Source organism: Saimiri boliviensis, chromosome 8 (genome assembly GCF_048565385.1).
Source record: "Saimiri boliviensis isolate mSaiBol1 chromosome 8, mSaiBol1.pri, whole genome shotgun sequence".
Classification (NCBI taxonomy): domain Eukaryota; kingdom Metazoa; phylum Chordata; class Mammalia; order Primates; family Cebidae; genus Saimiri; species Saimiri boliviensis.
In genome coordinates, this window is record NC_133456.1 from 68,618,913 (window position 1) to 68,632,028 (window position 13,116).

The 13,116-nt window shown below is 48.8% G+C and overlaps 1 protein-coding gene across 1 annotated transcript in view; it reads left to right on the plus strand.

Moving 5' to 3' along the window:
* The window catches only part of USP13 (ubiquitin specific peptidase 13), a 123,985-nt gene that overhangs the window by 72,363 nt on the left and 38,506 nt on the right, over positions 1-13,116 (plus strand). The window contains exons 9-10 of the mRNA XM_039478645.2: positions 1,235-1,306; positions 1,647-1,740. Coding sequence (XP_039334579.2) covers positions 1,235-1,306; positions 1,647-1,740 — 166 coding nt within the window. The remainder of the gene's footprint in view (positions 1-1,234; positions 1,307-1,646; positions 1,741-13,116) is intronic.

Consider the following 13,116-nt stretch of genomic DNA (forward strand, 5'->3'; position numbering starts at 1 on the left):
GCTAATACAGACGCCCTTCAGGAAATGGCAGCTGTCGCTGCTATGACTGTTATTATTCATGTTGAGATTATTGGAACAATTTTTAATGTTAAAGAAAAAAATTACCCAAACACTTGTTAAAGATGCTAAGGCAGACTTTATTCAGTGGGACCCATGGCCATAGGAATAGGAACACAGCATCAGGCAGGGCCTTGGACTGGGGGAGACGTTGGACTCAACTCTGATTCCAACACGGTCGAGTGGGGATTTGTAACTGAGGAGTTGGGTGCGGCAAAGAGGAAAGTCTAGGAAAAGGGGTTTCTGGCTCCTCAGACTTGGTGGGTTTATTGCTGAAGCAGGCCGGGCTGGACAGATAGCAAGCATGGGCGATTTTCACTAACCTGACTTAGCAGGGTGCTTACTCAAACTCATCTACGAGGACAGACGGGGAAGCCCAAAGAAAGGGGGGTCAGGCAGAGAGCTCGGAGGAACTGGCCCGCATCTTGGTTTAAGTCGGGTCTTGTTGCTAACTGTACTGTTGTCGTTTGTTTGTTTGTTTGTTTGTTTTTTGACAGTCTAGCTCTCTTACCCAGGCTGGAGTGCAGGGCGCCATCTCGGCTCACTGCAACCTCCACCTCCAGGGTTCAAGTGACTCTCCTGCCTCAGCCTCCCGAGTAGCTGGGATTACAGGCGTGTGCCACCATGCCTGGCTAATTTTTGTATTTTTTATTCGAGATGGGGTTGTGCCATGTTGGCCAGGGTGGTCTCGAACTCCTGACCTCAGGTGATCTGCTGAGTCAGCCTCCCAAAGTGCGGGGATTGCAGGTGTGAGCCACCGCACCTGGCCTCTGCGCCACTGTCACTGAGGCGGTGATTGTGATGGCTTAGCCAGTGGTTCTTCACCCTGGCTGCATGCTAGAGTCACTCAGGGAACTTTTAAAAGAATTCCCAAATCCCAGGCCTCGCTCTCAAGCAATGAAGTTGGAACATCTAGGGGTTGTTCTGGCTTTGGTATACTTAAAATAAACTCTTTGGGTGAATCTAACTTACAACAAGGGCTGGGACCCACTGATAGAAGCAAAAACATTTCAGGAAGCTGCATGGGTGGTAGTAGAGGTGGGATCTCAGGAATAACTTTTCTTCGGGTAGATTGTTTAATCTTGCCAAGGGGCAAGGTGGTCTTGGGAAGAATGATGGCTTGTTTCGGTCCTGTTCTTACAGTTGCTGTGGTGTAACTATTGCCTCTCATTTCTAGGTATGTAGGAAACCTCCCCAGAATATTTGACTACTCGCCTTTGGATCCAACGCAGGATTTCAACACACAGATGTAAGTGCCAGATTTGTATTATTATTATTTTTTTTGGAAAAAGCATCCAATAAAATGTTCACAGTGGTTTTCTCTGGGTTGCAAAATTAAAGGCAATTCTTTATGTGTGTTTTAAAAAGTGTTCTAAAATGAGAATGTGTTACTTTTCCAAGAAACAAGTATTGAAGAAAATTTGACACTGGCATCAGTATGAAGCAGAATCAAATAAATCAGTTATTTGTGTGTGGTCAGAGCAAATGCTCTACCTGACGGCAGCTGTCCTTGTTGAAATTCATCCATACATTGAATATGGCTCTGGAACAACAATGACCTTTCTGTTTTGTTTCTGTGCCCTGGCCAGGACTAAGTTAGGACATGGCCTTCTCTCAGGCCAGTATTCCAAGCCTCCGGTGAAATCCGAACTCATCGAGCAGGTGATGAAGGAGGAGCACAAGGTATGTGTCCGAGTGTGTGCCGTGTGTCCGTGCTGGCAGGGAGGAGCTGTAGAATGTGGGTCTCCTGTGAGGTCGCACACGGTGGCCATACATGTCGCAAGCTGTCAGAACAGTCACATCATTGCTGTGTCTGCGGGGCCTGTCTGAATGCGCTTAAAAACCGTGACAAGGAGCAGCCAGGGTCGGGTTTATAGAGGCAGTTGCATCATGGATTGTACGTGTGTGCCATCATCAACTGTCTTTAGAAATAATATTCTTTATAAAAAGGGCTGAGCTTGAAGGACTAAATTTCGTAGAAGTATAAACACCCCCCTTGGTAACACAGTCTCAGCACCTGCAGTGTCTGTATTCTCCTAAGCCTCAACGTTGTTGTTTAGAGTTTCTCAAGAGGCCGGTTGTTAAAAAACAACATGCAGGGTCAGGCGCGGTGGCTCACACCTGTAATTTCAGCACTTTGGGAGGCCGAGGTGGGCGGATCACCTGAGGTCGGGAGTTCGAGACCAGTCTGGCCAACATGGTGAAGCCCTGTCTGTACTAAAAATACAAAAATGAGCCAGGTGTGATGGTGGGCGCCTGTAATCCCAGGAAGCTGAAGTGGGAGAATTGCTTGAACCGGGAGGTCGCCATGAGCCGAAATCGTGCCACTGCACTCCAGCCTGGGCGACAGAGTGAGATTCTACATCAAACAAACAAACGAAGCACACAGATTCCTCAGTCCCTCCCGAGAGCTGAGGAATCAGAGTTTCAGGGGAGGGCTGGCCGCCCTCGGGTTTGGTAAGCGGCCAGGAGGTTCTGCAGCACACTCAAGTCGGAGAAACCCTGTGGGGCCGTCACGATTAACAGAAGCACCGAGAGACGGGCTGGATCTTTTCACGGCCAGACCTGCGTTCCGCCGGCCCCTCCCTGTGCTGCTCGCACAGCTCCGGAGGGCACTACTGGTCACTCGGTCTTTTTCAGTGGTGCCCTCGGAATGGAGCAGTGCACAGCTTACACATCTGTGTGTGGCACCGTCCGCCCCGGTTGCCGCAGATGCCCTGAGTGGAACGCATGCCCGCTTCTGCACACCTGCTCTGGCTTCCCAGGACCGGGTCTCTGTGCTGGCATCTTAAGCCAGTCCTTCTTAACTAACCCCTGTAGGCCGAGAGCAAGAATCAAAAGTGAATGAAGAGCCTCTTGTTCATAAGGGAGCCAGCCGGCTGTGGACGTGGGGCAGATGAGGGGACGGAGGGTGAACGGGATGTTCGGAGGCCGCCTTGCGGCTGCGGAGGAGTGGGGAGGGAGTGGCAAGCGCAGGAGAGCAGAGGGGGAACAGGAAGAATTCAGGTTCTCAAGCCACGTTGTCACCCGGCATTGTAAGAGGATGAGGAAGGCGCTCATGGGAGACACAGCTGAGGCGGCTGGGAGGGAGGCCGGGCATGTGGCGCTGTCCAGGCTCCTGCTAATTCTGTGCTTCCGTGGGACGTTGAAGAGGTGAGTGTGGAAGCCTCAGCTCAGAACTGTTACCATCGTGTTTGTTCGGAGTTCTCCTCCCTCTGTGCCTCTTCTCACACGGCTCTCCTGGGCGGGGTTCCTGCTCCCGGGTGGAGGTGACTGAGCTGGGAACGGGGCTTGGAGCCTGGCTTTCCCTCCTGGTTCTGCAAGGAGCTGTGTGACTACGGGCAAGTCACACCACCTCCAAGTCTTACCATTCGAGTGGCAGAATGGGTCCGGGTGGTGGTGCTGAAGCTTTTAAGCCTGGAGTCCCCTTTCTGATTAGATAAAATCTGTGCACCCTACGAGACTGTTACTGTGCTTTTGGGATCTCCTCATTTATGAGAATGTGAAATGAAAAATCATCAGCTTAGTGCTGTTTGGAAATAAAATTTGGTATTGTTCACATTACAGTGTCCTTTTATGTTAAAAAAAAAAAAAGTGCTTATAAGAGCAAGGCACACCGTCTCTGCAGTCCACAGGTGATGTCTGTCTGGAACCCTGGTCTGTCTTCCAGCACTGGATTCAGTGGCCACAGAGTAGCAGCTCTCTACACCTCCAGGGTCTGAGGCTTGCAGTGGGAACCGCAGCTCTGTCGGGATTGGAATGTGTGAGCTGGAAGCCCTTGGGCCATCTCTGGAATGTGCTTTGCTTGGTCCACACATAAAGTCTGAATGTTCAGCTCCTCTTAACCACTCAGAACATCTGGCTGTCCCAGGCCTGCGGTGACAGCTGGAACCAGGGGGCAGCTCTTTCTTCACATGGGACACACAGCTGGTTCCGGTCCCTTTGTGACTCATGACCTGACTGGGCCTCTGGGAATTTGGATCTCTGACCTTTGATGTAGATGACTTGTGAAATCCTTTCCAGCCCTCAGGTGCCGTGATCTAGTGGTGGTGAAGAAGGAATCCTGAGTGTGAGAAGCGTGCAGTGTGCATCTAGGCACTGGCAGGAATGGCCCGTCCAACTGGGTGGGGACCAGTGGGGAATATTGGTAATATTCCTTTAACACTCAAAGAGAGCTCAGATTGACCGTGATTTTCCTTGTGGTGCTGGGGGTGTCTGCTTCAAGCTGTTCCTTGAATAGACAAATACAGCAAAAGTCTTCATTTTGCTTGACAGTGGAAGGAATTAGTTTCTGAGGCATCAGGATTTTCACTGGCAGTTGGTTTCAAAGGAACCAATTTGTGAGACTCTTCATTGGCTCAGGTGTCAGAAGTCCTTTGGAAGGATGGGCCCGTCCCAGGCCTCTAGTGTTTGTGACGTGTAGATGAGCCTGAAGTGCCCCAAGAGAGGAAAAACAGATTCACTAAAACAGAAAAGGGGATAGATGCTGAGAGGAGCATGTGGTGGAGGGGAGAGGGCATTAGGGGTAAGTCAGAGCCATGTGTCAGGAACGCTTCTCACGGGGCCACCAGCAAACGTGATCTTAATAGCTGGCATCCTCTAGGGCTTGCAGGGGGCCAGGCCCTTCCTGCGTGTCCACAGACGTGGAAGCCATGCACAGGAGCCTTGCCCAAAGTCACACAGCCGGTGGGTGGCTCTGGAGTCTGGGCCCAGTCGTGAGGGTTTCTCGCTGGAGTCTTACAAGCTGGGTCATTTGTGGAATATCTACTTCCCAGTATTAAATTGTTCTGCTGTAAATGAAGGTCAAGTCTAGCTTTTTATATATGCATCCTTAATAAACATGGTCATGTATAAAAAGACAGCAGTATTTATTTGAGGCACTGCCATTTTTACCTAAATATGTTGAATTGAATTTTAAGATTAACTTGCACTTGTAAGAGATAATACTTACTATACAAGGGCATTTTGTTGTTTAAAAAATATTTTTCTGGCCAGGTGTGGTGGCTCAGGCCTGTAATCCCAGCACTTTGGGAGGCTGCGGCTGGTGGATCACAAAGCCAAGAAGTTGAGACCATCCTGGCCAGTATGGTGAAACCCCGTCTCTACAAAAATATAAAAATTAGCCGGGCGTGGTGGTGCATGCCTGTAATCCCAGCTACTTGGGAGGCTGAGGCACAAGCATTGCTTGAACCTGGGAGGCGGAGGTTGCAGTGAGCTAAGCCACTGCACTCCAGCTTGGTGACAGAGCAAGACTCTGTCTCAAAACAAAAAAATGTCCTGATCTTTATGCCTTCTTTTCTTTTTGGTTTCTGAAGTAAAGAGGTTGAATTGGCTCATGGTTCTGCAGGTTGTCCAGGAAGCATAGTGGCTTCTGCTTCTAGGGAGGCTTCAGGAAACTTACAGTCATGGTGGAAGGCAAAGGCAAAGCAAGTACATTTTACATAGTTGGAGAAGGAGGAAGACAGAGAGGAGAGAGGTGCCACCCCAGCTCTCATGGGAACCCGAGCATAAGAACAGCACCAGAGGAAGAGCACCAAAGCATCAGAACCTGCCTCCTGATCCAGTCACCTCCCTCAAAGACCCCTCCAGCACTGGGTATTTCTGTTTCGTTTTGTTTCTGTTTTTGTTTTTGAGACGGGGTCTCCTGATCTCCTGGGCGTCAGGCAATCCTCCCACCTCAGCCTCCCTGGTAATTGGGAGGACAGGTGCTTACCACCACGCCTGGGTTTTTGTTTTGTTTTTTGTTTGTTTGTTTGTAGAGACCGGGTTTCCCAATATTTCCCAATATTGCTTGCCCAGGCTTGTCTGGAACTTCTGGGCTCTAATGATCTGCCTGCCTCTGCCTCCCAAAGGGCTGAGATTACAGGTGTGACCCACCATGCCTGATCCAGATTTGGGTGGGGACACAGATCCAAAGCAGATCAGCATGGCAGCCATGGTTTCATGATCAAAGGCAGTGTTAAATACCACAGCAAATACCGTACCGGTAGTAAATGCCGTATTTGCTGAATTCCTACCTTCATCTTTTTTTTTTTTTTTTTTTTTACCTGCCCTATTTATCATTTTGTTTTTTATTGTACTTTAAGTTCTGGGGTACAAACCTGACAAAAACAAGCAATGGGGAAAATATTCCGTTTAATAAATGGTGTCGGGAAAACTGGCTAGCCATGTGCAGAAAGCAGAAACTGGACCCCTTCCTGACACCTTACACTAAAATTAACTCCAGATGGATTAAAGATTTAAGCATAAGACCTAACACCCTAAAAACCCTCGAAGAAAATCTAGGCAAAACTATTCAGGACACAGGCACAGGCAAGGACTTCATGACTGAAACACCAAGAGCATTGACAACAAAAGCCAAAATAGACAAATGGGACCTAATGAAACAAGAGTTTCTGCACAGCAAAAGAAACTATCATTAGAGTGAACCAGCAACCAACAGAATGGGAAAAAATTTTTGCAATTTACCCATCTGACAAAGGGATAATATCCAGAATCTACAAAGAACTAAAGCAGATTTACAAGAAAAAAGCAAACAAAACCCATTCAAAAGTGGATGAAGGATATGAACAGACACTTTTCAAAAGAAGACATTTATGAGGCCAATGAATATATGAAAAAATGCTCATCATCACTGGTCATTAGAGAAATGCAAATCAAAACTACATTGAGATGCCATCTCACACCAGTTAGAATGGAGAGCATTAAAAAAATCTAGAGACAACACATGCTGGAGAGGATGTGGAGAAATAGGAACACTTTTACACTGTTGGTGGGAGTGTAAACTAGTTCAACCATTGTGGAAGACAGTGTGGTGATTCCTCAAGGACCTAGAAATAGAAATTCCATTTGACCCAGCAATCCCATTACTGGGTATATACCCAAAGGAGTATAAATCGTTCCATTATAAAGACATAGGCACACATATGTTCATTGCAGCACTGTTTACAGTAGCAAAGACCTGGAACCAACCCAAATGCCCATCAACGATAGGCTGGATAAAGAAAATGTGGCGCATATACACCATGGAATACTATGCAACCATAAAAAGGATGAGTTCGTGTCCTTCGTAGGGATGTGGATGAATCTGGAAACCATCATTTTCAGCAAACTGATACAAGAACAGAAAACCAAACACCACATGTTCTCACTCATAGGCGGGTGTTGAACAATGAGAACACATGGGCACAGGGAGGGGAGCATCACACGCTGGGGTCTATTGGGGGGTGGGGAGCTCTGGGAGGGACAGCGAGGGGTGGGGAGGTTGGGGAGGGATAACACTGGGAGAAGTGCCTGAAGTAGGTGACGGAGATGGAGGCAGCAAACCACCATGGCATTTGTGTACCTGTGCAACGATCCTTATGCCTTCTAAGGCAGTGCTTTCAAATGTTTAATGCTGAACACGCTGTTTCTTCTTCTGAAGATAAAATATTTTAAATAACTGTATTATGAACAAACAGCATTTTTTTTTTTTTTGAGACGGAGTTTCGCTCTTGTTATCCAGGCTGGAGTGCAATGGCGCGATCTCGGCTCACTGCAACCTCCGCCTCCTGGGTTCAGGCAATTCTCCTGCCTCAGCCTCCTGAGTAGCTGGGATCACAGGCACGCGCCACCATGCCCAGCTAATTTTTTTTGTATTTTTAGTAGAGACGGGGTTTCACCATGTTGACCAGGATGGTTTTGATCTCTTGACCTCATGATCCACCCGCCTCGGCCTCCCAAATTGCTGGGATTACAGGCGTGAGCCACCGCGCCTGGCCAACAAACTGCATTTTCTTAAGCAACAATATATTTGATTTCTCATCTAAATAATCCTCAACACATAATTGCTGGTCTGACCTTTTTATCAACATAAGCTAACCAGTGTTCTGTTTCAAGGTGATGTGATTTTAGCTGTGAACACATTAACCTCTGTTTTCGTAGGTTCGACACATGGAGGTGTTCTGATTCACCTTTGAAATATGAGTAATAGTTTGGGAATGCCCCTGTCCTCCTAGCTTAGGAGATTTGGGGTTTGGGCTGGGTTAAGCACTTAGTGGTCCAAGATTTATGGTTTAAGGTTAAAGATTTAGATCAACAGACTTCATACAGCTTTGTTTTAGGGACAGGCAGACATTATCCTGTGGTTTAAAAGTATCTGGGCCGGGCGCAGTGGCTCAAGCCTGTAATCCCAGCACTTTGGGAGGCCGAGGCGGGTGGATCACGAGGTCAAGAGATTGAGACCATCCTGGTCAACATGGTGAAACTCCGTCTCTACTAAAAATACAAAAAAGTAGCTGGGCCTGGTGGCACGTGCCTGTAATCCCAGCTATTCGGGAGGCTGAGGCAGGAGATTTGCCTGAATCCAGGAGGCGGAGGTTGTGGTGAGCCGAGATTGCGCCATTGCACTCCAGCCTGGGTAACAAGAGTGAAACTCTGTCTCAAAGAAAAAAAACAACAACAACAAGTATCTGTGCAAGCTTCGCTCTGATGTGATAAAAGCCTCAGTCTTCCTGCCTGCTTATTAGTTAAAGCATTGGGCTCAAGGGAATATGAGTGGAGAGTGTGACTGTCTGCATGTTGAGCTCTGTTAAAGTCACGTGGAAGCATTTGGGAGAGATTCTGGACACTGAAGGCCTCCCTCTGATTTGAGCTGTTTTGCAATTGCTGATGGAGAGGGTAAGTATAGTATCTTATTCGTATGACAGGTTCCTTAGTTGGGTGCTCTTCTGGTGACTTCCTGGGTCTCTGTGTTCTCAAGTCAGTGGTCAGGACTAGGCGTCTGGGAGCCAGCTCTCAAGTGAGAGTGTGTGCTCCCTGAAGGCAGGGCTGACTCTCGGTCAATTTTGGTCTCTGCCTCTCATCTTGTGAGATGTTGAGCCCATAGGGGACACTCAGGTGATGTCACCAGCCCATTGTTAAGTGGGAAACATGCTTTCTTTAATTTAATTGGATGGTTCTTGTTTTGGATTTTTGGTTTCTTGGAGGGAACTGCCTTATCCAGAGCCCAACCATTTTTTTAAAGGAAACATTATTTAAATGTGCATATATATATACCAAAGTAGAGAGTGAAGTGTGATGAATCTCCACGCACCTGTTGTGTGGCTTCAATAATCATTCTGCAAATCTGGTTCCACCAGTTTCCTTAAATGCTTCCCTTTCATTTCCTTTCTCCTTTTCTCTTCCTCTTCTTTCCCTTCACAATTTTAATGTAAAATTTAAACATCCTCCTTTTCACCTACATACGCACCTGTAACTATAATACCTTCTTTCTTCTTTTAACATAGGTATTGTGTCAAAAGTTTAAAGTGTTCAGCCGGGTGTGGCGGCTCACACTTGTAATCCCAGCACTTTGAGAGACTGAGGCGGGGAGGATTGCTTGAAACCAGGAGTTTGAGACAAACCTGGGCAACACAGTGAGACCTATGTCTCTAGAAAAAAAATAATAATAAAAGAATTAGCTGGGTACAGTGGCATGCACCTGTAGTCCCAGATACTTGGGAGGCTGAGGTGGGAGGATCAGTTGTGCCCAAGGGTTTGAGGATTTGGTGAGCTGTGATCACATCATTGCCATCCAGCCTGGGCGACAGCAAGACTTTATCTCTTTTAAAAAAAGTTGCTTAAAGTGTTAAAAGCATAGCAGCAAAATTAACAACCATCCCTTAGTGTCACTGATACCTAGTTCATCTTCTGATTTGTCCCTGGATTATCAAAGGTGTCTTTCTAAAGTCCACCTCCGTTTCTTTTTGCAAACTGCTGATTTGATGAAGGAGCTGGATCGTTTGCTTTAAGTTTCCTTGAGGTATTGTTTGATTTGTGTTTTAGGTGAGGTTGTTAGGTCTGGAGGCTTCATGAGATTCAGGCTGAACTTTTTCAGAGCCTGACTTTCTAATAAGTAGATGTAAAGTGAGCATATTAGTAGCTGAGCATGGGAAGTAGTGAGACATCCCCTCCGAAAGCAGAGAGTAGGCGTGGGGCATGGCTGTTAGCAGCTGGGGACAGCGATGGCCCAGGGACGAAGCCTGGAGTAGATGAGTTTGAGCTTAGGTGCTCCTGCCCAGCTGCAAACCCTGGGACTGGGTCTGCGGCGTAGCATCTGTTTGGTTAGGAAACTTTTTCAACTAACTTCTAAATGATTGACAACTGTGAAGCCATAGCTTGATTGTTGAGCAGAGGATTAAGAAAAATTGGTTGAGGAAAATGAAGAAATGGTCACCGAAGTGTGGGAGGGCAATGGCTGAGACTGGGCCACAGTCCAGCTGTGGGGCTGAATTCCCAGAGTTTCCCACCATGGTCTGGACTGAGACTTCTCCTCCTGGTTGTATGGCCACACGATGGCCCAGCGCAGCTAGCTCTTCGGAATGTACTGGCTCGTTAAACTTCCCAGAGTGGCTGTGGTCTGGGAAGTGGCTTGGGGCCTGGCAGCCACAGCAGACCTGAATCACAGCTTGTAAGGAATAGCACCTGCAGCGGCCAGCAGTCAATGCATGCTTATGTGAATGCCTAAATGGAAAACGCCAAGAGATTTATTCCAAGTGGTGCCACTATACTCTTGAAAGTGGAGAATAACTGTTAAGACTGGCTTGTGATGGTGGCCCTAGAGTTGTGTGGGTTTGAAGAAGGCTTTGCAGACTCTCGGTATGCTGTCTTCTCTTGAGTGGCTAGTGGGATGGACTCAGGGACCTCAGAGATGAGATGCTGGCGCATGGGTACCAAAAACTAGAGGGAGGGAATGGAGAGAGTGACCCCTGACTTAACACCTCCGTGCCTCAGCGTCCCCATCTGTCAGATGGAGCTAATCATCATCATCATCACCTCATGGGGTTGGGTGAGTTAAGTGAAATACATATGCAAAGTGTTAAGAACTGTGCCTGATACGTAGTAGGTATTCACCCAAACGCCTGCACTCTTAGAGCTCTCAGTAGACACCTGCTTAATGAGTACATAAATGTCAGCCATTAGACGAAGCTCATGCATTATTGCACGCCCATGTCAGTGGATGTTGTGTGATGCATATCAGTTCTGTGAATGAAGAAAGTGACAACTTTTACATAGGTTCCAGGAGGTGTTTATACAGGTAGTAAAGTGAATTGCTCTTTGGCTGGTGCTGGAGACACAACTGAAGCCACGTTAAGGTGGTCGTTGATGTACAGGCTGTCAGTCCCGAGATGCCAAATGCAGCTGCTTTGAGGGATTCTTTGAGAGCTGCAGGATTGTTTCAGGTCCTCTGTGGTGTTCCCTAACGTTTACTATTGGAGCGTGTGTCTCTCATCTCCTCTGTTGTCTGGAAGCTCCTAGAAGGCAGAATCTCCAATAGTGCTGTACATGAAGCAGGCGGCCACTAAATACTAAATGCCCAGCCTGGACTGTGTTTTCAGCAAGGCAGGGAAATTCATCAGATTTTTATTAGAAAACATTGCTTAGAACACGTGTATTGGATGGATGTTTATGGAGCTGCCTCTTTGTCACAGGGAGATAGATGAAGGAATTTTCTCATCACCTGTTGCATAGGCCTGTGTGATTCTGCAAACCTATCTTAGTCCCCAGACTGCAGGCGGATGTGGACCCGGGTGTCCATGAGAATTCAAGGAGGTGTAAGTCATGGCCTCCACCTGCAAAGCCTGCATGACAGACCAGAAGCCAGCTGAGTGTGAAAGAAGGGAGAAGGCAGTTTGTGCTCTGGCCTTAAGAGGAGAGGAGTGTGGTCTGCAAGCTAAGCAAAGGCAGGTTTTATGGAAAAGCGGGTGGGTAGCAGCCTCGGGGTTTGCAGAGGGAACACAGATCACTTCTTTGGCTGAAACGACAAGGCGAGGTTGGCATGACTGAGACCTAAGTGTGCTCAGGACCCACTCACTTGTTTTTGCTGCAGACGGCCCGGAACTGCAGTCAGAGTCACTCCGGTGAGGCTTTGCTGGCTGCGTGGCAGTCGGGTGCCAAGTCCACTTTGAGCTGAGAGGCTGATCTGGCACTTCTCTGCAGTCTCAGCTTCCCTAGTGAAGATAAGACTAGTGGCTGCTCTCTAGGGTTACTACATGTGTCAACGAGAGAGGAGCTGCCACTATCCGTGGATGGGCTGAACTTGGAGGAAATGTTTGGGAAGCCTGTCAGGTGCACGTGTCTGCCACCAAAGGAGATGTGGATTCTCCCACCTGCCTCTTCTGAGCATCCGGGGCAGACCTCCCGGTTCCTAGTGATTTTCTGCTGGTTAATTCAAAAGCCAGGTGTAGTCTTCTCCATTCTGCCCAGCTCGAGAGTTTTAGAAAACAGCGGTGCTGAAGCGTTAGTGTCGGCAGCAGTTTTTTTTTGGTGATGGAGGTGGTGGTGGAGGTGGTGGTGGGGTGGTGGTGGAGGTGGGGGTGGGGTGGTGGTGGAGGTGGGGGTGGGGTGGGGGTGGGGTGGAGGTGGGGATGGGGAGGGGCAGGATCCTTGCTCCACTTCTTTGCCTCTTTCCACCTGCTGCTGGGCCCCGCAGCGTCCAGGGTCAAGGGGATTGGAGGGGAGCGACGGCAGTGTCTTCACTTCCCAGCGCTGGTGGGCTCCCTCTGGGCTGCCGTGTCTCTGGTCATGGCTGGCCTTTCGGGGAGCACATTAGTGGTTCTTTAGAGCTGCCTCCCCCCACTGCCATCCCACCCTCAGGGGCCTTACAAGCTTTCCCTGATGCTCTGTCCCGTGGCCTCAGCAGCCTTCACCCCCTCCTGCCTGGGCCTTCTCCACTGGCAGACAGCCCACCGCCTCCACAGGGTCTTGCGTGGGGCATCTGGCTGGCTTCTGAGCCATCCTGGTATCCCCGGGAAGTCCAGCATCCTTCTTCTGCCAGAGCCGCCCTGCTGCCTGCTCCTCCCCGCAGCCTTCCCGGCAGCTGCAGCCAAGTGAGGGGCAAGCCCTTGGCCAGCTCCTGGGAACACCCTGTGCTCCGGTCCAGGAGCAGCAGAGAGTGGGCTCACGGGGTGGGAGCAGCTCTGCAGGGCTGCCCCGGGCCAGGCAGTGCCGTTCCTCTTTCTGGCACGTGCTCCGTCTTCAGGAGGGGCCTCTCCTTTAGCCTCATGGAAGCGAAGGCCAGAGGCTGCAGAGCTCTCCTCT